The sequence below is a fragment of the Bombina bombina genome, chromosome 5 (genome assembly GCF_027579735.1).
Source record: "Bombina bombina isolate aBomBom1 chromosome 5, aBomBom1.pri, whole genome shotgun sequence".
NCBI lineage: Eukaryota > Metazoa > Chordata > Amphibia > Anura > Bombinatoridae > Bombina > Bombina bombina.
The window spans coordinates 39,168,383-39,195,230 of NC_069503.1; the positions used below are offsets into that span (position 1 = coordinate 39,168,383).

General features: G+C 41.3%; 1 protein-coding gene across 2 annotated transcripts in view; it reads right to left on the bottom strand.

Moving 5' to 3' along the window:
- The window catches only part of LOC128659782 (gastrula zinc finger protein XlCGF26.1-like), a 79,167-nt gene that overhangs the window by 15,495 nt on the left and 36,824 nt on the right, over positions 1–26,848 (bottom strand). The window contains exons 2-3 of one of the 2 annotated variants that reach the window (XM_053713354.1): positions 23,443–23,558; positions 10,652–11,047 (exon numbers count right to left, since the gene is read on the bottom strand). In XM_053713354.1, the coding sequence (XP_053569329.1) occupies positions 10,652–11,047; positions 23,443–23,461 (415 nt within the window). In that variant the 5' untranslated portion in view covers positions 23,462–23,558. Of the gene's footprint in view, positions 1–10,651; positions 11,083–23,442; positions 23,559–26,848 lie in introns of both variants that reach the window. The other variant, XM_053713355.1, reaches the window with a different exon arrangement.

A 26,848-nucleotide genomic window follows, 5' to 3' on the forward strand; every position in this document is an offset into this window, starting at 1 on the left:
CCAAAGCCAACTGAGGCCACGCCTGAAGCGCATTGAATATTGCCCTCAATTCCAGAATATTGATTGGAAGAATTGACTCCGACTGAGTCCACACACCCTGAGCCTTCAGGGAATTCCAGACTGCACCCCAACCTACAAGGCTGGCGTCCGCCGTCACCATCACCCATGAGGGTCTGCGGAAACACGTCCCTTGGGACAGATGATCCTGAGACAACCACCAAAGAAGAGAGTCTCTTGTCTCCTGATCCAGATCTATCTGAGGAGACAAATTTGCATAATCTCCATTCCACTGCCTGAGCATGCTCAGCTGTAGTGGTCTGAGATGAAAATTGAGCAAACAGAATGATGTCCATTGCTGCCACCATCAATCCAATTACCTCCATGCACTGGGCCACTGATGGCCGAGGATTGGACTGAAGGGCTCAGCATGTATTCAGAATCTTTAATTTTCTGACCTCTGTCAAGAAAATTTTCATGGATATGGAATCTATTGGAGTTCCCAGGAAGGGAACCTTGGTCTGTGGAATTAATGAACTCTTTTCTAGATTCACCTTCCACCCGTGAGTCCTCAGAAAGGACAGAATCATGTCTGTATGAGACCTTGTCAGATGGTAGGACGACGCCTGAATCAGAATATCGTCCAAATAAGGCGCTACTGCAATACCCCGTGGCCTGAAAACCACTAGAAGGGACCCTAGAACCTTTGTGAAGATCCTAGGTGCTGTGGCCAACCCGAAGGGAAGAGCCATGAAATGAAAATGTTTGTCCAGGAAGGCAAACCTTAGGAACTGGTGATGATCCCTGTGGATAGGAATATGAAGGTATGCATCCTTCAAGTCCACGGTAGTCATATATTGACCCTCCTGGATCAATGGCAGAATTGTTCGAAGAGTCTCCATCTTGAAGTATGGGACTCTGAGAAACTTGTTTAGACTTTTTAGATCTAAAATAGGTTGAAACGTATCCCCTTTTTTGGGGACCACGAAAAGATTTGAGTAAAACCCCTGCCCCTGTTCCAGTATTGGAACGGGACAAATTACTCCCATAGTAGAGAGGTCTTTTACACAACATAGGAACGCCTTTCTTTTTATCTGGTCTACAGACAATCATGAAAGAAGAAACCTCCCCCTTGGGAGAGAATTTTTGAATTCCAGTTGATACCCTTGGGACATGACTTCCAGTGTCCAGGGGTCCTGAAAATCTCTTACCCAAGCCTTGGCAAAGAGAGAAAGTCTACCCCCTACTAGATCCGGTCCCGGCAGCAGCGGGCTTCTTGGGTTGTTTACCCTTGTTCCAAGTCTGGTTGGGTCTAAAGACGGATTTGGCCTGAGCAAAATTCCCTTCCTGCTTGGTGGAGGAAGAGGAAGAAGAGTTAACTCCTTTAAAGTTCCGAAAGGAATAAAAATTAATTTTGTTTACCCCTCAGTTTAGCCGTTCTATCCTGAGGTAGAAGATGACCCTTACCTCCCGTAATGTTAGAAATGATCTCCTTCAAGTCAGGCCCCAATAGGGTTTTCCCCTTAAAATGAATAGCCAAAAGCTTTGATTTAGTTGACACATCAGCAGACCAAGATTTTAACCATAACGCTCTATGCGCTAAAATAGCAAATCCTGCATTCTTACCCGCCAACTTGGCAATCTGAAAGGCAGCATCTGTAATAAAAGAATTAGCCAGTTTAAGAGCCTTAATTCTATCTAAAATATCCTCTAAAGGAGTCTCAGTCTTAAGGGACTCTTCTAAGGCCTCAAACCAGAAGGCCACCGCAGTGGTAACTGGTACAATGCAGGCCATTGGTTGTAAGAGGAAACCATGATGAATAAACAATTTCTTTAGAAGACCCTCCAATTTCTTATCCATAGGGTCTTTGAAAGCACAGCTGTCCTCAATAGGAATAGTTGTACGCTTAGCCAGGGTAGATATAGCTCCTTCCACCTTAGGGACTGTTTGCCAAGAGTCCTGAACAGTGTCAGATATAGGATACATCTTCTTGAAATTAGGAGAGGGTGAAAACGGGATACCCGGTCTGTCCCATTCCCTCTTAATAATCTATGAGGAACCGGAAAAACGTCAGTGTAATCAGGTACCTCTAAGTATTTGTCCATCTTACACAATTTCTCTGGTTGGTACAACAATAGGGCCACAGTCATCCAGAGTCGCTAAAACCTCCCTAAGTAACAGACAGAGGTGTTCAAGCTTAAATTTAAAGGACATGACGTCTGAGTCCGTCTGAGGTTACGCACTTCCCGAATCGGAAAGTTCCCCCTCAGACAGAAGTTCCCTGACCCCCAATTCAGATCTCTGTGAGGGTACATCGGAAATAGCTAACAACGCATCAGAGGACTCAGCATTCACATTGACCTCTGTCCTACTGCGTTTACCATGTAACACTGGAAACTTAGATAATACCTCTGTAAGGGTAGTTGACATAACTGCAGCCATATCCTGCAGAATAAATGAATTAGACGCGGTTGAAGAACCAGGCGTTGCTTGGGTGGGTGTTAAAGCTTGTGACGCTTGGGGAGAAGTTGGCGGTATACCCTGATTCTCCTCAGACTGAGAATCATCTTTAGACACATTTTCTTTACATAAAATGTGTGCTTTACATTGTAAGGCCCTCTCAGTACACGAGGGACAAAAAACCAGAGGGGGTTCCACAGTGGCATCTAAACACATAGAGCAAGGAGTTTCCTCCTCAGTGTCAGATATGTTAAACAGACTAGCAATATTAATAATAGTCATACTTTGCTTAAAATATTGAGCTCTGAATTCAAATTAAATGCGGAAAAGTTAATGCCAAAAAACATAATTTATGTAAGAACTTACCTGATAAATTCATTTCTTTCATATTAGCAAGAGTCCATGAGCTAGTGACGTATGGGATATACATTCCTACCAGGAGGGGCAAAGTTTCCCAAACCTCAAAATGCCTACAAATACACCCCTCACCACACCCACAAATCAGTTTAACGAATAGCCAAGAAGTGGGGTGATAAGAAAAAAGTGTGAAGCATAAATATAAGGAATTGGAATAATTGTGCTTTATACAAAAAAATCATAACCACCACAAAAAAGGGTGGGCCTCATGGACTCTTGCTAATATGAAAGAAATGAATTTATCAGGTAAGTTCTTACATAAATTATGTTTTCTTTCATGTAATTAGCAAGAGTCCATGAGCTAGTGACGTATGGGATAATGACTACCAAAGATGTGGATCTTCCACGCAAGAGTCACTAGAGAGGGAGGGATAAAATAAAGACAGCCAATTCCGCTGAAAAAAATCCACACCCAAAAAGAAAGTTTAAATCTCATAAAGAAAAAAACTGAAAATATAAGCAGAAGATTCAAACTGAAACAGCTGCCTGAAGTACTTTTCTACCAAAGACAGCTTCAGAAGAAGAAAACACATCAAAATGGTAGAATTTAGTAAAAGTATGCAAAGAAGACCAAGTTGCTGCTTTGCAAATCTGATCAACCGAAGCATCATTCCTAAACGCCCAGGAAGTAGAAACTGACCTAGTAGAATGAGCTGTAATCCTTAGAGGCGGAGTTTTACCCGACTCGACATAAGCATGATGAATTAAAGATTTCAACCAAGATGCCAAAGAAATGGCAGAGGCCTTCTGACCTTTCCTAGAACCGGAAAAGATAACAAATAGACTAGAAGTCTTTCGGAAATTCTTAGTAGCTTCAACATAATATTTCAAAGCTCTAACTACATCCAAAGAATGCAATGATTTCTCCTTAGAATTCTTAGGATTAGGACATAATGAAGGAACCACAATTTCTCTACTAATGTTGTTAGAATTCACAACCTTAGGTAAAAATTTAAAAGAAGTTCGCAACACCGCCTTATCCTGGTGAAAAATCAGAAAAGGAGACTCACAAGAAAGAGCAGATAATTCAGAAACTCTTCTGGCAGAAGAGATGGCCAAAAGGAACAAAACTTTCCAAGAAAGTAATTTAATGTCCAATGAATGCATAGGTTCAAACGGAGGAGCTTGAAGAGCCCCCAGAACCAAATTCAAACTCCAAGGAGGAGAAATTGACTTAATGACAGGTTTTATACGAACCAATGCTTGTACAAAACAATGAATATCAGGAAGATTAGCAATCTTTTTGTGAAAAAGAACAGAAAGAGCAGAGATTTGTCCTTTCAAGGAACTTGCAGACAAACCTTTATCCAAACCATCCTGAAGAAACTGCAAAATTCTCGGAATTCTAAAAGAATGCCAGGAAAAATGATGAGAAAGACACCAAGAAATGTAAGTCTTCCAGACTCTATAATATATCTCCCTAGATACAGATTTACGAGCCTGTAACATAGTATTAATCACAGAGTCAGAGAAACCTCTAAGAATCAAGCGTTCAATCTCCATACCTTTAAATTTAAGGATTTGAGATCCTGATGGAAAAAAGGACCTTGCGACAGAAGGTCTGGTCTTAACAGAAGAGTCCACGGTTGGCAAGAGGCCATCCGGACAAGATCCGCATACCAAAACCTGTGAGGCCATGCTGGAGCTACCAGCAGAACAAACTAGCATTCCTTCAGAATCTTGGAGATTACTCTTTGTAAGGAAAGTGGTTGCAGTAATTGCTCATATAACACTTGCTTAAACTTGTGTGACTTTGCCTTTAAGAGAGTGAAAGCATAAGACACTTGCACTAACTTGTGTGACTTTGCCTTTAAGAGAGTGTGCCTTTAACAGAGTAAAAGACATTAATTAACTTCAAGTAGATGACAGTGAATTTCGCTAAGTCATGCTACAAGTGGTAAACAACCGATGGAGGCTGATGATAAGAAGTCAAAACCCAGACAGAACAAGGGTGCAACCTTGGCAGGGGTCACTTACTGACATTCAGGAACATCTTGATAACACATTGGTATAGGGGCTAATGCCTAGTAATATTGTTAAACGATGAATTATTATTAATTGCAATAGGCTAAGTAATATCAATTGCAATAGGCTAAGTAATAAAGCCATTATGATGTTTAGCTATTAATTATATCTATGGAAAGATTGTTAAAACTATTATTGATGTATTTGACAGAAGTAACTGCATAAGACCACATAATCAGATATATAATGTTAAGCAGAAAAACATGTTTGTTTGAAACTGAAGATGACGGCATCGCAGTTTAGTAATACGTCAGAGATAGTACCTGGGCATGCCCTGATAAGCTTGGTTGAGGCTAAGACAGACTGGCCAGATGTCTTGGGCCACGGCCAACCTCAGAGGGAGCGGTCTCAGGATCTGTGGAGTTGCGCCAAAACTGTTACACAAGTGAACAGTATAAAGAGGGGTATATCTAGGCAATCTGATGTGTCATGTCGTGTCTTGTCTGATGTCTGAGAGTCTGAGTGTCTGAGCGTCTGTGTATTTTTGGTGTGTGTATTGAGTGTATTTTTGGGGCCTGTGGATGGACGCATCCTCAGTGTTGTTTCCCGCTGATCGCCTGTTTGTCTCCTGGTCCAAAGATTGCCCAGATGTCCCCTCCCATTGCGCCCCAGAAGCGGCAGGATAGGATGATGTAACCAGAGATCACGGTGATGTATTAATTTGTTTGTTTAAAACTAGCTAGATTTGTTTTAGTGGTAATACAACATAAGATTGTTATCAGTCGTTGCGCAGGCAAATAATTGTAACTGAAAACTGTATAGATAGTTGTATCTAGAATTGTTTATATAAGCATTGCAATTGCATAGAGTGTTATAAGTATGAATAGTGGTTTGTGGTATTTTGTTTCCATGATTATGTTGCAGAATAAACCATCATTGTTAATATAAGATTGTGAAAACCTGTGTAATGTGTCAGTCATTTCCTTGCTGAAAAGTGATATATGATAACATCATATCCTGAAAAAAGAATCACATAACACTCTTGGAAGAAGAACTAGAGGCGGAAAGATATAGGCAGGATGATACTTCCAAGGAAGTGACAATGCATCCACTGCTTCCGCTTGAGGATCCCTGGATCTGGACAGATACCTGGGAAGTTTTTTGTTTAGATGAGAGGCCATCAGATCTATTTCTGGAAGTCCCCACATTTGAACAATCTGAAGAAATATCTCTGGGTGAAGAGACCATTTGCCCGGATGTAACGTTTGGCGACTGAGATAATCAGCTTCCCAATTGTCTATACCTGGGATATGAACCGCAGAAACTAGACAGGAGCTGGATTCCGCCCAAACCAGAATTCGAGATACTTCGTTCATAGCCAGAGGACTGTGAGTCCCTCCTTGATGATTGATGTATGCCACAGTTGTGACATTGTCTGTCTGAAAACAAATGAACGATTCTCTCTTTAGAAGAGGCCAAGACTGAAGAGCTCTGAAAATTGCACGGAGTTCCAAAATATTGATCGGTAATCTCACCTCCTGAGATTCCCAAACCCCTTGTGCTGTCAGAGACCCCCACACAGCTCCCCAACCTGTAAGACTTGCATCTGTTGAAATTACAGTCCAGGTCGGAAGAACAAAAGAAGCCCCCTGAACTAAACGATGGTGATCTGTCCACCACGTCAGAGAGTGTCGTACAATCGGTTTTAAAGATATTAATTGAGATATCTTTGTGTAATCCCTGCACCACTGGTTCAGCATACAGAGCTGAAGAATTCGCATGTGAAAACGAGCAAAGGGGATCGCGTCCGATGCAGCAGTCATAAGACCTAGAATTTCCATGCATAAGGCTACCGAAGGGAATGATTGTGACTGAAGGTTTCGACAAGCTAATATCAATTTTAGATGTCTCTTGTCTGTCAAACAGAGTCATGGACACTGAATCTATCTGGAAACCTAAAAAGGTTACCCTTGTCTGAGGAATCAATGAACTTTTTGGTAAATTGATCCTCCAACCATGATCTTGAAGAAACAACACAAGTCGATTCGTATGAGATTCTGCTAAATGTGAAGACTGAGCAAGTACCAAGATATCGTCCAAATAAGGAAATACCCCAATACCCTGTTCTCTGATTACAGACAGAAGGGCACCGAGAACCTTTGTAAAAATTCTTGGAGCTGTTGCTAGGCCAAACGGCAGAGCCACAAACTGGTAATGCTTGTCTAGGAAAGAGAATCTCAGAAACTGATAGTGATCTGGATGAATCGGAATATGCAGATATGCATCCTGTAAATCTATTGTAGACATATAATGCCCTTGCTGAACAAAAGGCAGGATAGTCCTTACAGTTACCATTTTGAATGTTGGTATCCTTACATAACGATTCAATATTTTTAGATCCAGAACTGGTCTGAAGGAATTCTCCTTCTTTGGTACAATGAAGAGATTTGAATAAAACCCCAGCCCCTGTTCCAGAACTGGAACTGGCATAATTCCTCCAGCCAACTCTAGATCTGAAACAAATTTCAGAAATGCTTGAGCCTTCGCTGGGGTTATTGGGACACGGGAAAGAAAAAATCTCTTTGCAGGAGGCCTTATCTTGAAGCCAATTCTGTACCCTTCTGAAACAATGTTCTGAATCCAAAGATTGTGAACGGAATTGATCCAAATTTCTTTGAAAAAACGTAATCTGCCCCCTACAAGCTGAGCTGGAATGAGGGCCGCACTTTCATGTGGACTTAGGAGATGGCTTTGATTTTCTAAAAGGCTTGGATTTATTCCAGACTGGAGATGGTTTCCAAACTGATACCGCTCCTGAGGATGAAGGATCAGGCTTTTGTTCCTTGTTGTGACGAAAGGAACGAAAACGATTATTAGACCTAAATTTACCTTTAGATTTTTTATCCTGTGGTAAAAAAGTTCCTTTCCCTCCAGTAACAGTCGAGATAATAGAATCCAACTGAGAACCAAATAATTTATTACCCTGGAAAGAAAGGGAAAGCAGAGTAGACTTAGAAGACATATCAGCATTCCAAGTTTTAAGCCATAAAGCTCTTCTAGCTAAAATAGCTAGAGACATATACCTGACATCAACTCTAATGATATCAAAGATGGCATCACAAATAAAATTATTAGCATGTTGAAGAATAATAATAATGCTATGAGAATTATGATCTGTTACTTGTTGCGCTAAAGCTTCTAACCAAAAAGTTGAAGCTGCAGCAACATCTGCTAAAGATATAGCAGGTCTAAGAAGATTACCTGAACACAAGTAAGCTTTTCTTAGAAAGGATTCAATTTTCCTATCTAAAGAATCCTTAAAGGAAGTACCATCTGCCGTAGGAATAGTAGTACGCTTAGCAAGAGTAGAGACAGCCCCATCAACCTTAGGGATTTTGTCCCAAAACTCTAATCTGTCAGCTGGCACAGGATATAATTGCTTAAAACGTTTAGAAGGAGTAAATGAATTACCCAAATTATTCCATTTCCTGGAAATTACTTCAGAAATAGCACCAGGGACAGGAAAAACTTCTGGAATAACTACAGGAGATTTAAAAACCTTATCTAAAAGTTTAGATTTAGTATCAAGAGGACCAGAATCCTCAATTTCTAATGCAATTAGGACTTCTTTAAGTAAAGAACGAATAAATTCCATTTTAAATAAATATGAAGATTTATCAGCATCAACCTCTGAGACAGAATCCTCTGAACCAGAAGAACCATTATCAGAATCAGAATGATGATGTTCATTTAAAAATTCATCTGAAAAATGAGAAGTTTTAAAAGACTTTTTACGTTTACTAGAAGGAGGAATAACAGACATAGCCTTCTTAATGGATTTAGAAACAAAATCTCTTATGTTATCAGGAACACTCTGAGTATTAGATGTTGACGGAACAGCAACAGGTAATGTAACATTACTAAAGGAAATATTATCTGCATTAACAAGTTTGTCATGACATTCATTACAAACAACAGCTGGAGGAACAGATACCACAAGTTTACAGCAGATACACTTAACTTTGGTAGCTCCAGCACCAGGCAGCGTTTTTCCAGAAGTATCTTCTGACTCAGTTTCAACGTGGGACATCTTGCAATATGTAATAGAAAAAACAACATATAAAGCAAAATTGATCAAATTCCTTAAATGACAGTTTCAGGAATGGGAAAAAATGCCAGTGAACAAGCTTCTAGCAACCAGAAGCAATAAATAATGAGACTTAAATAATGTGGAGACAATAGTGACGCCCATATTTTTTTAGCGCCAAAAAAGACGCCCACATTATTTGGCGCCTAAATGCTTTTGGCGCCAAAAATGACGCCACATCCGGAACGACGACACTTTTGGCGCAAAAAAATGTCAAAAAATGACGCAACTTCCGGCGACACGTATGATGCTGGAAACAGAAAAAAAATTTTGCGCCAAAAAAGTCCGTGCCAAGAATGACGCAATAAAATGAAGCATTTTCAGCCCCCGCGAGCCTAACAGCCCACAGGGAAAAAGTCAAATTTTAAGGTAAGAAAAAATGATTTATTCATATGCATTATCCCAAATATGAAACTGACTGTCTGAAATAAGGAACGTTGAACATCCTGAGTCAAGGCAAATAAATGTTTGAATACATATATTTAGAACTTTATAAAAAAAGTGCCCAACCATAGCTTAGAGTGTCACAGAAAATAAGACTTACTTACCCCAGGACACTCATCTACATGTTGTAGAAAGCCAAACCAGTACTGAAACGAAAATCAGTAGAGGTAATGGTATATATATATATAAGAGTATATCGTCGATCTGAAAAGGGAGGTAAGAGATGAAACTCTACGACCAATAACAGAGAACCTATGAAATAGACCCCGTAGAAGGAGATCATTGAATTCAAATAGGCAATACTCTCCTCACATCCCTCTGACATTCACTGCACGCTGAGAGGAAAACCGGGCTCCAACCTGCTGCGGAGCGCATATCAACGTAGAATCTAGCACAAACTTACTTCACCACCTCCATAGGAGGCAGAGTTTGTAAAACTGATTTGTGGGTGTGGTGAGGGGTGTATTTGTAGGCATTTTGAGGTTTGGGAAACTTTGCCCCTCCTGGTAGGAATGTATATCCCATACGTCACTAGCTCATGGACTCTTGCTAATTACATGAAAGAAATAAAAACTGTACTGCGCCTTTAAATTTTAAAAGTGCAATTATTTTTCTGATATCTGCAAAAATGTGTTTGGAACAGAAAAAAACTATTATAAAGTGCCCAAAATACTTTCTTCCCTTGTGAATCCTTTCATGAGTTTTCAGACTACTCTAGTGTGTAAAACATTTCCCACACTCTGTACATGTGAACGGCTTTTCCCCTGTGTGACTCATTTCATGAGTTTTCAGACTATTTATTTGTGTAAAACATTTCCATTCCATTCCATTACTTTTGTCTGTAAAACTTTTTCCACACTCTATACATGTGAAAGGCTTTTCTCCAGTGTGAATCCTTTCATGAGTTTTCAGATTACTTTTTTCTGTAAAACTTTTTCCACACTCTATACATGTGAAATGCTTTTCTCCTGTGTGACTCATTTCATGAGTTTTCAGACTATTTATTTGTGTAAAACATTTCCCACACTCTGTACATGTGAAAGGCTTTTCTCCTGTGTGAATCCTTTCATGAGTTTTCAGCTCACTCTTGTGTGTAAAACTTTTTCCACACTCTATACATGTGAAAGGCTTTTCTCCTGTGTGACTCTTTTTATGAGTTTTCAGATTACCCATTTGTGTAAAACATTTACCAAACTCAGTACATGTGTGTGGTTTCTCACCTGTGTGACTTTTGTAGTGTTCTAGTAGATGAGACTTCCATCTAAAACTTTTCTTACATTCTGTACATTCGAAAGGTTTCTCCTTTGTATGAATCACTTGGTTAGACTGTAGACTTTTTTCTTCTTTAATATGTTTTGAAAAATCAGTAAATGTGTGTGGATTATCCTCTGGGATAATAATTTCATAGATGTTTTCCTCTTGTTTGATGACTAAATCACTCTCTGTACATAATGACTGCTGCCCAGTTCCTGCCAATTCACCATCATCTTTTAATATCTTTTGTGATATCCCCAATGTTTGTGAATAGTCATTGGTGTCTAAGATTTTTGGAGTTTGCGGAATCATTCTGATGCTTTCTGTAGTGAAGGATGGATATGAACTATTCAAGTGTTTGTCTAAATAAAAAGAAATGGAATAAAGAAAAATAAGACTGTTTATTCATTATAATATAATCCATCTCAATAAAAAAAACATTTTTTATACTCAAACATGTCTTCCGTTATTTATTAAATGTATTTACCTGTAAATCACAAATTAAAAAGGAAATTTATGCTTACCTGAGTTCCTCCCTTCCCTCCACCTCCAGTCATTCGACCGAAGTTAGGAAGAGAAAGGAAAAGCCAAAGGTGCAGAGGTGACTGAAGTTTAACAAAAATAGAATATATACCTGTCTTAAAAATGACAGGGTGGGCCGTGGACTTGTCATATCGTAGAAGAAAAAAATTTATCAGGTAAGCATAAATTTCCTTTTCTTCTACAAGACATGACGAGTTCACGGATTTCATCCTTACTTGTGGGATTCAATACCAAAACTACAGGACACGGATGTAAGGGAGGGACAAGACAGGAACCTAAACGGAAGGCACCACTTCTTAAAGAACATTTCTCCCATAACCAGCCTCAGAAAAAGCAAAAGAATCAAATTTGTAAAATTTGGAAAAAGTGTGAAAAGACAACCAAGTCGCAGCCTTGCAAAACTGTTCAACAGAAGCATTGTTTTTAAATGCCCATGAGGAAGCCACTGCCCTAGTAGAATGAGCCGTAATTCTTTCAGGAGGCTGCTGTCCAGCAGTTTCATACGCCAGACGGATGATACTCTTCAGCCAAAAAGAAAGAGAGGTAGCTGTAGCTTTCTGACTCCTACGCTTTCTGGAAAAAACAATGAATAATGAAGATGATTGACGGAAATCCTTAGTTGCCTGCAAGTAAAACTTCAGGGCACGGACCACGTCCAGGTTATGCAACATACGCTCCTTCTTAGAAGGGTTAGGACATAATGAAGGAACCAAAATTTCCTGATTAATATTCTTATTAGAAACAACCTTAGGAAGGAAACCAGGTTTGGTACGTAAAACCACCTTATCAGAATGGAAGATAAGGCGAATCACATTGTAGCACTGAAAGCTCCAAAACTCTACGAGCAGAAGAAATAACAACCAAAAATAAAACTTTCCAAGATAACAAATTAATATCTATGGAATGCATGGGTTCAAAGCAAACCCCTTGAAGAACATTAAGAACTAAATTCAAACTCCAGGTTGGAGCAATTGGTCTAAACACAGGCTTAATTCTGGTTAGAGCCTGACAAAAAGACTGAACATCTGCAAAACGTTTGTGTAGCAAAATTGACAAAGCAGAGATTTGTCCCTTTAAGGAACTCACTGATAACCCTTTCTCCAATCCTTCTTGGAGAAAAGACAAAATCCTAGGAATCTTAACTCTACTCCATGAGTAGCCCCTGGATTCGCACCGACCAAGATATTTACGCCATATCTTATGATAGATCTTTCTGGTGACAGACTTACGTGCCTGAATCAAAGTATCAATGACCGAATCAGAGAACCCCCGCTTAGATAAAATCAAGTGTTCAATCTCCAGGCAGTCAGTTGCAGAGAAACTAGATTTGGATGTTGGAAAGGTCCCTGAATGAGAAGGTCCTGCCTCAATGGAAGCTTCCACAGCGGCAGAGAGGACATGTCCACTAGATTGGCATACCAAGTTCTGCGAGGCCACACAGGCGCGATTAGAATTAGTGAAGCCCTCTCCTGTTTGATCCGAGCAATCACCCGGGGCAGGAGAGCAAACGGTGGAAACACATAAGCTAGGTTGTACGACCAAGGCACTGCCAAGGCATCTATTATTTCTGAGGCCTGAGGATCCCTTGACCTTCATCCGTATCTTGGAAATTTGGCATTCTGACGAGATGCCATCAGATCCAACTCCGCTCTGCCCCATCTGAGGATCCGAGTGGCAAAGACCTCCGGATGGAGTTCCCACTCCCCCGGATGAAACGTCTGTCTGCTTAAAAAGTCTGCTTCCCAGTTGTCCACTCCTGGGATGTAGATTGCTGACAGATAACAAGAGTGGGCCTCTGCCCAATGAATTATCTTGGATACTTCTGTCATCACTAAGGAACTCCTTGTTCCTCTCTGATGATTGATGTAAGCCACAGTCATGATGTTGTCTGACTGAAAGCGAATTAATTTGGCCAAAGCCAACTGAGGCCACGCCTGAAGCGCATTGAATATTGCCCTCAATTCAAGAATATTGATTGGAAGAATTGACTCCGACTGAGTCCACACACCCTGAGCCTTCAGGGAATTCCAGACTGCACCCCAACCTACAAGGCTGGTGTCCGCCGTCACCATCACCCATGAGGGTCTGCGGAAGCACGTCCCTTGGGACAGATGATCCTGAGACAACCACCAAAGAATAGAGTCTCTTGTCTTCTGATCCAGATCTATCTGAGTAGACAAATTTGCATAATCTCCATTCCACTGCCTGAGCATGCTCAGCTGTAGTGGTCTGAGATGAAAATTGAGCAAACAGAATGATGTCCATTGCTGCCACCATCAATCCAATTACCTCCATGCACTGGGCCACTGATGGCCGAGGATTGGACTGAAGAGCTCAGCATGTATTCAGAATCTTTAATTTTCTGACCTCTGTCAAGAAAATTTTCATGGATATGGAATCTATTGGAGTTCCCAGGAAGGGAACCTTGGTCTGTGGAATTAATGAACTCTTTTCTAGATTCACCTTCCACCCGTGAGTCCTCAGAAAGGACAGAATCATGTCTGTATGAGACCTTGTCAGATGGTAGGATGACGCCTGAATCAGAATATCGTCCAAATAAGGCGCTACTGCAATACCCTGTGGCCTGAAAACCACTAGAAGGGACCCTAGAACCTTCGTGAAGATCCTAGGTGCTGTGGCCAACCCGAAGGGAAGAGCCATGAACTGAAAATGTTTGTCCAGGAAGGCAAACCTTAGGAACTGGTGATGATCCCTGTGGATAGGAATATGAAGGTATGCATCCTTCAAGTCCACGGTAGTCATATATTGACCCTCCTGGATCAATGGCAGAATTGTTCGAAGAGTCTCCATCTTGAATTATGGGACTCTGAGAAACTTGTTTAGACTTTTTAGATCTAAAATAGGTTGAAACGTATCCTCTTTTTTGGGGACCACGAAAAGATTTGAGTAAAACCCTTGCCCCTGTTCCAGTATTGGAACGGGACAAATTACTCCCATAGTAGAGAGGTCTTTTACACAACATAGGAACGCCTTTCTTTTTATCTGGTCTACAGACAATCATGAAAGAAGAAACCTCCCCTTTGGGAGAGAATTTTTGAATTCCAGTTGATACCCTTGGGACATGACTTCCAGTGTCCAGGGGTCCTGAAAATCTCTTACCCTAGCCTTGGCAAAGAGAGAAAGTCTGCCCCCTACTAGATCCGGTCCCGGATTTTGGGCCGCCCCTTCATGCTGTTTTGGTAGCAGCAGCGGGCTTCTTGGGTTGTTTACCCTTGTTCCAAGTCTGGTTGGGTCTAAAGACGGATTTGGCCTGAGCAAAATTGCCTTCCTGCTTGGTGGAGGAAGAGGAAGAAGAGTTAACTCCTTTAAAGTTCCGAAAGGAATAAAAATTAATTTTGTTTACCCCTCAGTTTAGCCGTTCTATCCTGAGGTAGAAGATGACCCTTACCTCCCGTAATGTCAGAAATGATCTCCTTCAAATCAGGCCCCAATAGGGTTTTCCCCTTGAAAGAAATAGCCAAAAGCTTTGATTTAGATGACACATCAGCAGACCAAGATTTTAACCATAACGCTCTATGCGCTAAAATAGCAAATCCTGCATTCTTAGCCGCCAACTTGGCAATCTGAAAGGCGGCATCTGTAATAAAAGAATTAGCCAGTTTAAGAGCCTTAATTCTATCTAAAATATCCTCTAAAGGAGTCTCAGTCTTAAGGGACTCTTCTAAGGCCTCAAACCAGAAGGCCACCGCAGTGGTAACTGGTACAATGCAGGCCATTGGTTGTAAGAGGAAACCCTGATGAATAAACAATTTATTTAGAAGAACCTCCAATTTCTTATCCACAGGGTCTTTGAAAGCACAGCTGTCCTCAATAGGAATAGTTGTACGCTTAGCCAGGGTAGATATAGCTCCTTCCACCTTAGGGACTGTTTGCCAAGAGTCCTGAACAGTGTCAGATATAGGATACATCTTCTTGAAATTAGGAGAGGGTGAAAACGGGATACCCGGTCTGTCCCATTCCCTCTTAATAATCTATGAGGAACCGGAAAAACGTCAGTGTAAGCAGGTACCTCTAAGTATTTGTCCATCTTACACAATTTCTCTGGTGGTACAACAATAGGGTCACAGTCATCCAGAGTCGCTAAAACCTCCCTAAGTAACAGACAGAGGTGTTCAAGCTTAAATTTAAAGGACATGACGTTCAAGTCCGTCTGAGGTAACGCACTTCCCGAATCGGAAAGTTCCCCCTCGGAGAGAAGTTCCCTGACCCCCAATTCAGATCCCTGTGAGGGTACATCGGAAATAGCTAACAACGCATCAGAGGACTCAGCATTCACATTGACCTCTGTCCTACTGCGTTTACCCTGTAACACTGGCAACTTAGATAATACCTCTGTAAGGGTAGTTGACATAACTGCAGCCATATCCTGCAGAATAAATGAATTAGACGCGGTTGAAGAACCAGGCGTTGCTTGGGTGGGCGTTAAAGCTTGTGACGCTTGGGGAGAAGTTGGCGGTATACCCTGATTCTCCTCAGACTGAGAATCATCTTTAGACACATTTTCTTTACATAAAATTTGTGCTTTACATTGTAAGGCCCTCTCAGTACACGAGGGGGTTCCACAGTGGCATCTAAACACATAGAGCAAGGAGTTTCCTCCTCAGTGTCAGATATGTTAAACAGACTAGCAATATTAATAATAGTCATACTTTGCTTAAAATATTGAGCTCTGAATTCAAATTGAATGCGGAAAAGTTAATGCCAAAAATAAAAACTGTACTGCGCCTTTAAATTTTAAAAGTGCAACTATTTTTCTGATATCTGCAAAAATGTGTTTGGAACAGAAAAAACATAATTTATGCTTACCTGATAAATTTATTTCTCTTGTAGTGTGTTCAGTCCACGGGTCATCCATTACTTATGGGATATATTCTCCTTCCCAACAGGAAGTTGCAAGAGGATCACCCAAGCAGAGCTGCTATATAGCTCCCCCCTCACATGTCATATCCAGTCATTCGACCGAAACAAGACGAGAAAGGAGAAACTATAAAGTGCAGTGGTGACTGGAGTTATAATTTTAAAATTTAGAACCTGCCTTAAAAAAGACAGGGCGGGCCGTGGACTGAACACACTACAAGAGAAATAAATTTATCAGGTAAGCATAAATTATGTTTTCTCTTGTTAAGTGTGTTCAGTCCACGGGTCATCCATTACTTATTGGATACCAATACCAAAGCTAAGTACACGGATGATGGGAGGGACAAGGCAGGAACATTAAACAGAAGGAACCACTGCCTGTAGAACCTTTCTCCCAAAACCAGCCTCCGAAGAAGCGAAAGTGTAAAATTTGTAAAATTTGGAAAAAGTATGAAGTGAAGACCAAGTTGCAGCCTTGCAAATCTGTTCAACAGAGGCCTCATTCTTAAAGGCCCAGGTGGAAGCCACAGCTCTAGTGGAATGAGCTGTAATTCTTTCAGGAGGCTGCTGTCCAGCAGTCTCATAGGCTAAACGTATTATGCTACGAAGCCAAAAAGAGAGAGAGGTAGCCGAAGCCTTTTGACCTCTCCTCTGTCCAGAGTAAACGACAAACAGAGAAGAAGTTTGTCTAAAATCTTTAGTTGCCTGTAAGTAGAACTTCAGAGCACGGACCACGTCTAGATTATGCAAAAGACGTTCCTTCTTTGAATAAGGATTAGGACATAATGATGGAACAACAATCTCTTGATTGATATTCCTGTTAGAAACAACCTTAGGTAAAAACCCAGGTTTAGTACGCAGTACTACCTTGTCTGAATGAAAGATCAGATAAGGAGAATCACAATGTAAGGCAGATAACTCAGAGACTCTTCGAGCCGAGGAAATAGCCATCAAAAACAAAACTTTCCAAGATAAAAGCTTAATATCAATGGAATGAAGGGGTTCAAACGGAACACCCTGAAGAACTTTAAGAACCAAGTTTAAGCTCCACGGAGGAGCAACAGCTTTAAACACAGGCTTAATTCTAGCCAAAGCCTGACAAAAAGCCTGGACGTCTGGATTCTCTGCCAGACGTTTGTGTAAAAGAATAGACAGAGCGGAAATCTGTCCCTTTAGCGAACTAGCGGATAAACCCTTTTCTAAACCCTCTTGTAGAAAAGCCAAAATCCTAGGAATCCTAACCTTACTCCATGAGTAACTCTTGGATTTGCACCAATATAAATATTTACGCCATATCTTATGGTAAATTTTTCTGGTCACAGGTTTCCTAGCCTGTATTAATGTATCAATAACCGAATCCGAAAACCCACGCTTTGATAGAATCAAGCGTTCAATTTCCAGGCAGTCAGCCTCAGAGAAATTAGGTTTGGATGGTTGAAAGGACCCTGAATTAGAAGGTCCTGCCTCAGAGGTAGAGACCATGGTGGGCAGGACGACATGTCCACTAGGTCTGCATACCAGGTCCTGCGTGGCCACACAGGCGCTATCAGAATTACCGATGCCCTCTCCTGTTTGATCCTGGCAATCAGTCGAGGTAGCAACGGAAATGGTGGAAACACATAAGCTATGTTGAAAACCCAAGGGGCTGCTAATGCATCTACCAGCACCGCTCCCGGGTCCCTGGACCTGGATCCGTAACAAGGAAGCTTCGCGTTCTGGCGAGATGCCATGAGATCCAGATCAGGTTTGCCCCAACGACGAATCAGTTGAGCAAATATCTCCGGGTGAAGTTCCCACTCTCCCGGATGAAAAGTCTGGCGACTTAGGAAATCCGCCTCCAAGTTCTCCACGCCTGGGATGTAAATCGCTGACAGGTGACAAGAGTGAGACTCTGCCCAGCGAATTATCTTCGAGACTTCCAACATCGCTAGGGAACTCCTGGTTCCCCCTTGATGATTGATGTAAGCCACAGTCGTGATATTGTCCGACTGAAATCTGATGAACCTCAGTTTTGCTAACGGAGGCCAAGCTAGAAGAGCATTGAATATTGCTCTTAATTCTAGAATGTTTATTGGAAGGAGTTTCTCCTCCTGAGTCCACGATCCCTGAGCCTTCAGGGAATTCCAGACTGCTCCCCAGCCTAGAAGGCTGGCATCCGTTGTTACAATCGTCCAATATGGTCTGCGAAAGGTCATTCCTTTGGACAGATGAACCGGTGACAACCACCAGAGAAGAGAATCTCTGGTCTCCTGGTCCAGATTTAGCAAAGGGGACAGATCTGAGTAATCCCCGTTCCATTGACTGAGCATGCATAGTTGCAGCGGTCTGAGATGCAGGCGCGCAAATGGCACTATGTCCATTGCCGCGACCATTAAGCCGATTACCTCCATGCACTGAGCTACTGATGGGCTTGGAATGGAATGAAGGGCACGGCAAGCATTGAGAATCTTTGATAACCTGGACTCCGTCAGGTAAATCTTCATCTCTACAGAATCTATAAGAGTCCCTAGAAAAGGAACCCTTGTGAGTGGTAACAGAGAACTCTTTTCCACGTTCACTTTCCACCCATGCGACCTCAGAAATGCTAGAACTATCTCTGTATGAGACTTTGCATTCTGAAAACTTGACGCTTGTATCAGAATGTCGTCTAGGTACGGAGCCACCGCTATGCCTCGTGGTCTTAGTACCGCCAGAAGTGAGCCCAGAACCTTCGTAAAAATTCTCGGGGCCGTGGCTAACCCAAAGGGAAGAGCTACAAACTGGTAATGCCTGTCTAGAAAGGCAAATCTTAGATACCGATAATGATCTTTGTGAATCGGTATGTGAAGGTAAGCATCCTTTAAGTCCACTGTGGTCATATATTGACCCTCTTGGATCATGGGTAGGATGGTTCGAATGGTTTCCATCTTGAACGATGGTACCCTTAGGAATTTGTTTAAGATCTTTAAGTCCAAGATTGGTCTGAAAGTTCCCTCTTTTTTGGGAACCACAAATAGATTTGAGTAAAATCCTTGTCCCTGTTCCGATCGCGGAACTGAGTGGATCACACATTGTAGAAATGCCTCTCTCTTTACTAGGTTTGTTGATAACCTCGACAGATGGAACCTCCCTTGTGGAGGAGAGGTTTTGAAATCCAGAAGGTATCCCTGAGATATAATCTTCAACGTCCAGGGATCCTGCACATCTCTTGCCCAAGCCTGGGCGAAGAGAGAAAGTCTGCCCCCCACTAAATCCGTCTCCGGATAGGGGGCCCTGTCTTCATGCTGTCTTAGGGGCGGGAGTAGGCTTTCTGGCCTGCTTGCCCTTGTTCCATGACTGGTTGCTTTTCCAACCCTGTCTGTAACGAGCAGTAGTTCCTTCCTGTTTTGGAGCGGAGGAAGTTGATGCTGCTCCTGCCTTGAAGTTACGAAAGGTACGAAAATTAGACTGTTTGGCCTTTGGTTTGGCCCTGTCCTGAGGAAGGGCGTGGCCCTTACCTCCCGTAATGTCAGCAATAATTTCCTTCAAGCCGGGCCCGAATAAGGTCTGCCCTTTGAAAGGAATGTTAAGTAGCTTAGATTTGGAAGTTACATCCGCTGACCAGGATTTAAGCCAGAGCGCTCTGCACGCCTGTATGGCGAATGCGGAATTTTTAGCCGTAAGTTTGGTTAAATGTACTACGGCATCTAAAACAAACGCATTAGCTTGCTTAAGGGTTCTAACTTTTCTCAAAGCCTCATCCAATGGCTCTGTGCGAATCGCCTCTTCCAGAGACTCAAACCAGAATGCCGCTGCAGCCGTGACAGGCACAATGCATGCCAGAGGCTGTAATATAAAACCTTGTTGAACAAACATTTTCTTAAGGTAACCCTCTAATTTTTTATCCATTGGATCTGAGAAAGCACAGCTATCCTCCACAGGGATTGTGGTACGCTTGGCTAAAGTAGAAACTGCTCCCTCCACCTTAGGGACCGTCTGCTATAAGTCTCGTGTGGTGGCGTCTATAGGGAACATTTTTCTAAATATCGGAGGAGGGGAAAAAGGCACACCGGGTCTATCCCACTCCTTACTAATAATTTCTGTAAGCCTTTTTGGTATAGGAAAAACGTCAGTACACACCGGTACCGCATAGTATCTATCCAACCTACATAATTTCTCTGGGATTGCCACCGTGTCGCAATCATTCAGAGCCACTAACATCTCCCCTAGTAACACGCGGAGGTTCTCAAGCTTAAATTTAAAATTAGAAATTTCTGAATCCGGTCTCCCCGGATCAGAACCGTCACCGACAGAATGAAGCTCACCGTCCTCATGTTCTGCAAATTGTGACGCAGTATCAGACATGGCTCTCGTGTCATCAGCGCGCTCTGTCCTTAACCCAGAGCTATCGCGCTTGCCTCTTAATTCGGGCATATTGTATAATACTTCTTTCATAACATTAGCCATATCCTGTAAAGTGATTTGTAAGGGCCTTGATGTACTTGGCGCCTCAATCTTACGCATCTCCCGAGCGGGAGTCGCAGGTACTGACACGTGAGGAGAGTTTGGCGGCATAACTTCGCCCTCGTTGTCTGGTGATAGTTTCTCCATCGGTACAGATTGACTTTTATTCAAAGCAATATCAATACAATTGGTACACATTGTTCTATTGGGCTCCACATTGGCTTTTGAACATGATGAACAAACAGTTTCCTCTGAATCAGACATGTTTAAACAGATTTAGCAATGAAACTAGCAAGCTTGGAAATCACTTTCAATAAGTTTACAAGCAATATAAAAACGCTGCAGCGCTTCAAAAATACAGATATAATTAAAACAATTCTTAACAAGAAGTGTATTATTAGCAGAGGATTGCACCCATTAGCAAAAGGATGATTAACCCCTCAATACCCAAAACGGATAAAACGGATATCAATTAAGATTTAACGCTTTTAATCACAGTCAAACACACTGTCACAGATCTGCTGTGACTGATTACCTCCCTCAAAAATGAATTTTGCAGACCCCTGAGCTCTCTAGAGACGTCCTGGATCAAGGAGGAAGAAGCAGGAAGACTATGCTAGAATTTTAACTGCGCAACAAGGCGCTTAAACAAGGTCCCTCCCACTCCTATTACAACAGTGGGAGCCCTGATGTAACGATTTCCATGCAGAAAATATGTTAGCCATGTGGAAAAAATCATGCCCAAAGAGATTTATCACCAAAGTACCTAACAAAAACGAATAACATGCCAGTAAACGTTTTATTAAAAAACAACATTTTCCAATGTCATGCAAAGTTATCACTAAGCCTGCTACCAGTCGCTACCACTGCAGAGAAGGCTTAAGTATTATTTCAGTTTTAACAGTATTTTCTCAGTCAAATTCTAGTCCCTAGAAAATAACTCGACTGCGCATACAATATCAGCCTGATACCAGTCGCCACTACTGCATTTAAGGCTGTACTTACATCATACGGTAACAGCAGTATTTTCTTAGTCAATTCCATTCCCAGAAAATAATGTACTGCACATACCTCATTTGCGGAGGACCCCGCATGCTATTCCCAGTTTCTGAAGTTACCCCACTCCTCAGAATGTCGAGAACAGTCAGTGGATCTTAGTTACGCCTGCTAAGATCATAGAAAAAGATGCAGGCAGTTTCTTCTTCCAAATACTGCCTGAGATAGAAAAACAACACACTCCGGTGCCATTTAAAATAACAAACTTTTGATTGAAGAATAGTTAAGTAAAAACTCCAGCTCCTCTCGCGACCTCCTTCGTTGTTGAGGGTTGCAAGAGAATGACTGGGTATGACATGTGAGGGGGGGGGAGCTATATAGCAGCTCTGCTTGGGTGATCCTCTTGCAACTTCTTGTTGGGAAGGAGAATATATCCCATAAGTAATGGATGACCCGTGGACTGAACACACTTAACAAGAGAAAAACTATTTTAAAGTGCCCAAAATACTCTCCTAGTATTGCATCCACTTGCTTAGATATGCAAAAAGACATATATATAACGATAACAGGATTTTATTTATCTAAATATGGCCCCTGCACCACGCCACAGCTCTGCTGTGGCGCCTACCTGCCCCCGGAATGCCCTTGCTGTAGTTGATAAGCTTGAAAGAACCTTTCGATAGTGTAGATAACTTAGGCCCCACCAGAGCTCCAGTCTCTGCTTGCTATGCGCTCCAGATGATACTGCGCGTCTGAGCGCGTGAAAATAGGCCCCGCCCACCGTGGGGGTTACTCTAATCCTGACTAAGACCCGCATGGGTTGCAAGTACAAGCAACATGATGAATGTAATAAAAAAATATAAGCCATGTGCCCTCTTGTATATGCAGACAACATTGTAACACTGCAGTCCTGCATGCCAGTAATAAAGTTAACAGCCCTTAAGCAAACCGCAACTCCCAGCGTCCAGCCCAAAATAAGCGTCAAAGATATATTTACATACTTTGGCAAATAAAATAAAGGGATTTCAGGTACACCATTTCTTTTCATATAGTGCATACTGCTTACCCTTCCCCATATAGGGGACAATGTCAGCCTGTTCTGATGCATCAAGTCTCCACAGAAACAAAAGACTGAACATACCTCAATGCTGCTTGTAGCAAGACACCGTGTGGGAACCATCATGGATCTTAGATAATGTTCGCTAAGATCATCAACATCAGGGCAGAATCTCCACTCTTCTTGGGAAGCAATAGACTGACGATTTCCCACTGAGAAAAATAGTACTCACTGGCACCATTTTAAAATAAAAAACTTCTTGATTGAAGAATCTAAACTAACACCTCGCTTTACCTCTTCCTATTACTAACACAGGCAAAGAGAATGACTGGGGGTGGAGGGAAGGGAGGAGCTATATATACAGCTCTGCTGTGGTGCTCTTTGCCACTTCCTGTTAGCAGGAGGTTAATATCCCACAAGGATGAAATCCGTGGACTCGTCATATCTTGTAGAAGAAAAAGGATGACATAGAATGTAAACATTTCTACATCCTAGTAAACTAAATTACTGAGTTGTGGGTGTTACACATATGGGAACAAGGTAGGCAATAAGTGCAGTTATGGGTGTTCCATGAGCAAGGTCAGGGTAGGGGAAGGTGGAGTTGCAGGTGTTCTGAGTAATGAACCAGGTCAGGGGATGAGGTTAGGCAGTTGTTGGACATGGTCTGTCTAAAAGGACAGAGGGGGGTAGTATTCCCCCCCCCCTCCTCAGCCCAATGGATGTTGCTCCTTCTTTATAACGTCACTGACACACATGTACTTAAAAGATAAAGATATAAATATAATAGTTTATATTTGTGTAATGAGTGATCTATTCTATTTTCCCAGTAATTAATGTCAGCATAATATCTATTTTACTCACCTAACACATCTGAGTTCATACTGATAACAGGCTCCAATGTCTGTGCTCAGGAAGAAGGTTCCTTTATTTACTCCAGTTACAGCAATACCTGATATCTCTCAGTGCTCTGGCCGTGTCTGTAAAAAGTATATTAAATGGTTTAGACAGATAATAATAAATAATGGTTCTGATTAACTGTACGTATGGTATAATTAAAGGCACACATAACAATTCATGTGATACAGATCAGCTGTTTAGGTTATTACATGTGTGCTATTGATTCAGCACAAGCCTTTAGTACAGTTAACTATGTGGGTGTTATAATTACCCCTTAAATATTAATCTTCCCAGATCTATACAACTTAATGGTAGAAAATCAATTTAGGTGGGGCCATATCACAACCTTATAAATATATTATAATCTTTGTTTTCTATCATTTATATGAAACAATATTTTCTCCTGAAAGAAATGTTTAAAATCAGTTGTTTAATTAGAAGTTAAATTGGATACTGCAGTATTGGTATTGTACTTCCTACTAATTCTCACTGTCAGACATTTTGTCATGTGCTCCACCCCCAGTCCTTTTGGCAAACTCAATCCATTTAAAAGAACCATAACATATAGAATTACAAAATCAACAAATGCATAATAAAAATACAATGCAATAAAACCTACTTCTCTTTTTAAAGTCATAGTAAATTGTTTTCTGATAAATGTAGTTCTGCGCCTGTACCATGTGACAGCTATCAGCCAATAACAGACTCCTGTACCATGTGACAGCTATCAGCCAATAACAGACTCATATTTTTATATAATGTGATCTCCTGCATATGCTAATTAGGAGCCGGAGCCTCAGGTCATTTAAAAGGCTGTGCACAATTTGATAATGGAAAAAAACCAAAAAAAAAAAACCTGTAATTTATGTTTGTATTTTAAATTGTTTTTTATTGAATTTTACAAAAATGAACACAACATGAATAACATTAGCACGTAACATTTGTGGAATAAAGTAAAATATAAATACAAATTACAGTCACTGTTGATAACATAAATTAGAGGCACTATAATCAGCGTAGCCACGTGACCGTAAAGAAATGAAGGATATTTCTAAAGAGGGAAAAGTAGGAGAGGAAATAAGTTAATGAAAGGGAGGGGGGGGAGATGAGAAGAAGGTTTTGTGTCACAGGTACTTTAGGTTATATTGTTGTTTTCTGGTCCCATATAAATATGAGGTCTAAGATAAAATCAGCTTTACCTTGAAAACAGTAGTGGAGTTTTTCCAAAGAGAGAACATGATCACTTACTTTAGCTACATTTGTAAGGTGGGTGTTGTCGCTTTTTTCCTAAATCTAGGTATTAAATCTCTTGCCGCAATTTATCATACATTGTAACAATCTCCTATAATACAGACAGGGGATTTGGGGGAGGTCATTGAGGAGTATTATGGAAGGGCGAAGTTCGAGTGTTGTGCCTAATATTGAGTTAATGTGTAAGGTGATGTTTTCCCAAAATGTTTTTATCTGAGGGCAATGCCACCAGATTTGGCAGAGTGCCTATTTCACTGCAATGTCTCCAACACAGTGAGGAGGCACCAGTGAAAATACTGTGGAGTCGGTGGGGTGTGAGGTACCATCTTGATAGGATTTTGTAGTTAAGTTCTACGATTGGGGAGATGGATGCTTTCTTAGTCCGTTTAAGGAATTTTCTACATTGTTTTTCTGTAAACGTTTCTTTCAGTTAATTTCCCACTTAGTTATGTCTAGGGGTTTATGTGTTGGGAAGCAGCCTCTAAGCATACTATAAATTAATACATAAGGATTGAAATTGTGTGTTAGGTCTAACAACATTTAGCTTACGTGGGTTTATTTGGATTGCGTGACGAATTTAAAGATATACAAACCATTTGTGAAAAGGTGTTCCTATATGTTGTATGTCATTTTGCATTCTGAAATGTCCGTCTTTAAACGGTGAAGATATTGGTAGTTGTAGTAATTGATTGGTTATGGAGATTGTTTGTGTCAATTCAGCTGGAGGAACAATGGGTGTCCCCAAAGTGGGGTCAGAGGGGATATTTGGCTTGAGATTGTGTGATTTAATTGGATGGTTTTGTCCCATGTTTTGAGTGTGCTTGCTACATAGTAGTTGGTGGTGCATGTTGTTGGTCTGTATCTTTTAGGGATCCAACACATCTCGCCCAAAGAAGGAAGATTGGGGAGCGCTGCTTCTAGTTGGACCCATGGCTTCAAAGGGTTGTTATGATTCCATGCAGCAATACGTGCTAGATAGGTAGCCCTAAATTAGTCAGGTTGGGAATTCCTAGGCCGCCATCTTAGCTGTTTAGGTATAATGTCTGTTTTGCTACTCTTAGTTGGTAGTATGACCATATAAATGTTTCTATTTGTTTCTGTTGTGTTGTCAAATAGTAAGGGGTAGATCAAGTGGGAGTACTTGAAATAGATAAAAAGGTATTTTGGGAGGATTGTCATTTTTACAGCATTTACACCACCGATCCATGATAAATGGCCCTGTTTATGCCATGATTCTAAAAGCTTCTGGCGTTTGTAATGGAAGATAATTTAAAATGAATAGCTCTGTTATGTCTGGTGTAATATTGATGCCTAGATAGGGTATAGAGTTGGAGATTGAGAATAGGGTGTTTAAAGTTATATATGTTGTTTTGTCTGTTGTCAGGTTAATGGGTGATTTGTCCATGTTGATGGAAAAGTTAGAGATAACTTTATATGTATCAAATTCTTTTAGGAGAGTGGGGATGGATGTCCTTGGGGAGCCTATGATGAAGATGATGTCATCTGCAAACAGTAGGCATTTTTGTTCTATGGGGCCAAATTTCAGTCCTTTGATGTTTGGATTACATCGGATATGTGGTCAGTATGCATCACGTAGGGTAGGACTTTATTTGTACGAGTGGCTAGAATCTTAGCATATAGTTTTACATCTATGTTCAATTGGGATACTGGCCTATAGTTACCTACTTGATATTGGCATTTGCCTGCTTTTGGGATAACCAATATGGTAGCCTCCAAGAGATGTTGGGAGAGATTAAAGAGTTGTGGGCTTAATTGTTTTAAATAGATGGTAGAATTTGGGGGGTGAAGCTACCTGGGCCTGGGGCTTTCCCGGGTGGGAGGGTTTTATTGCCCTTAGATGGTGATTAATGTTAGAATGTCATTCTGATTAGTAGCAGAATTTCAGGTAACCTCTGAAGCGGTCTTGGTGACCGCTGCTTCATAACTGCCGTTTCTAGCGAGTCTGGTGACTCGCCAGAAACAAGGGGCATCAAGCTCCTTTCGGAGCTTGATACATATGCCCCCATGTGTGCTGAGTCTCATGGAGATGATTGCCGTGTCACAGCGGTAAATCTTGATGATCACGTCTAGTGTTACCTTTAACTCTCCTTAGGTAGAG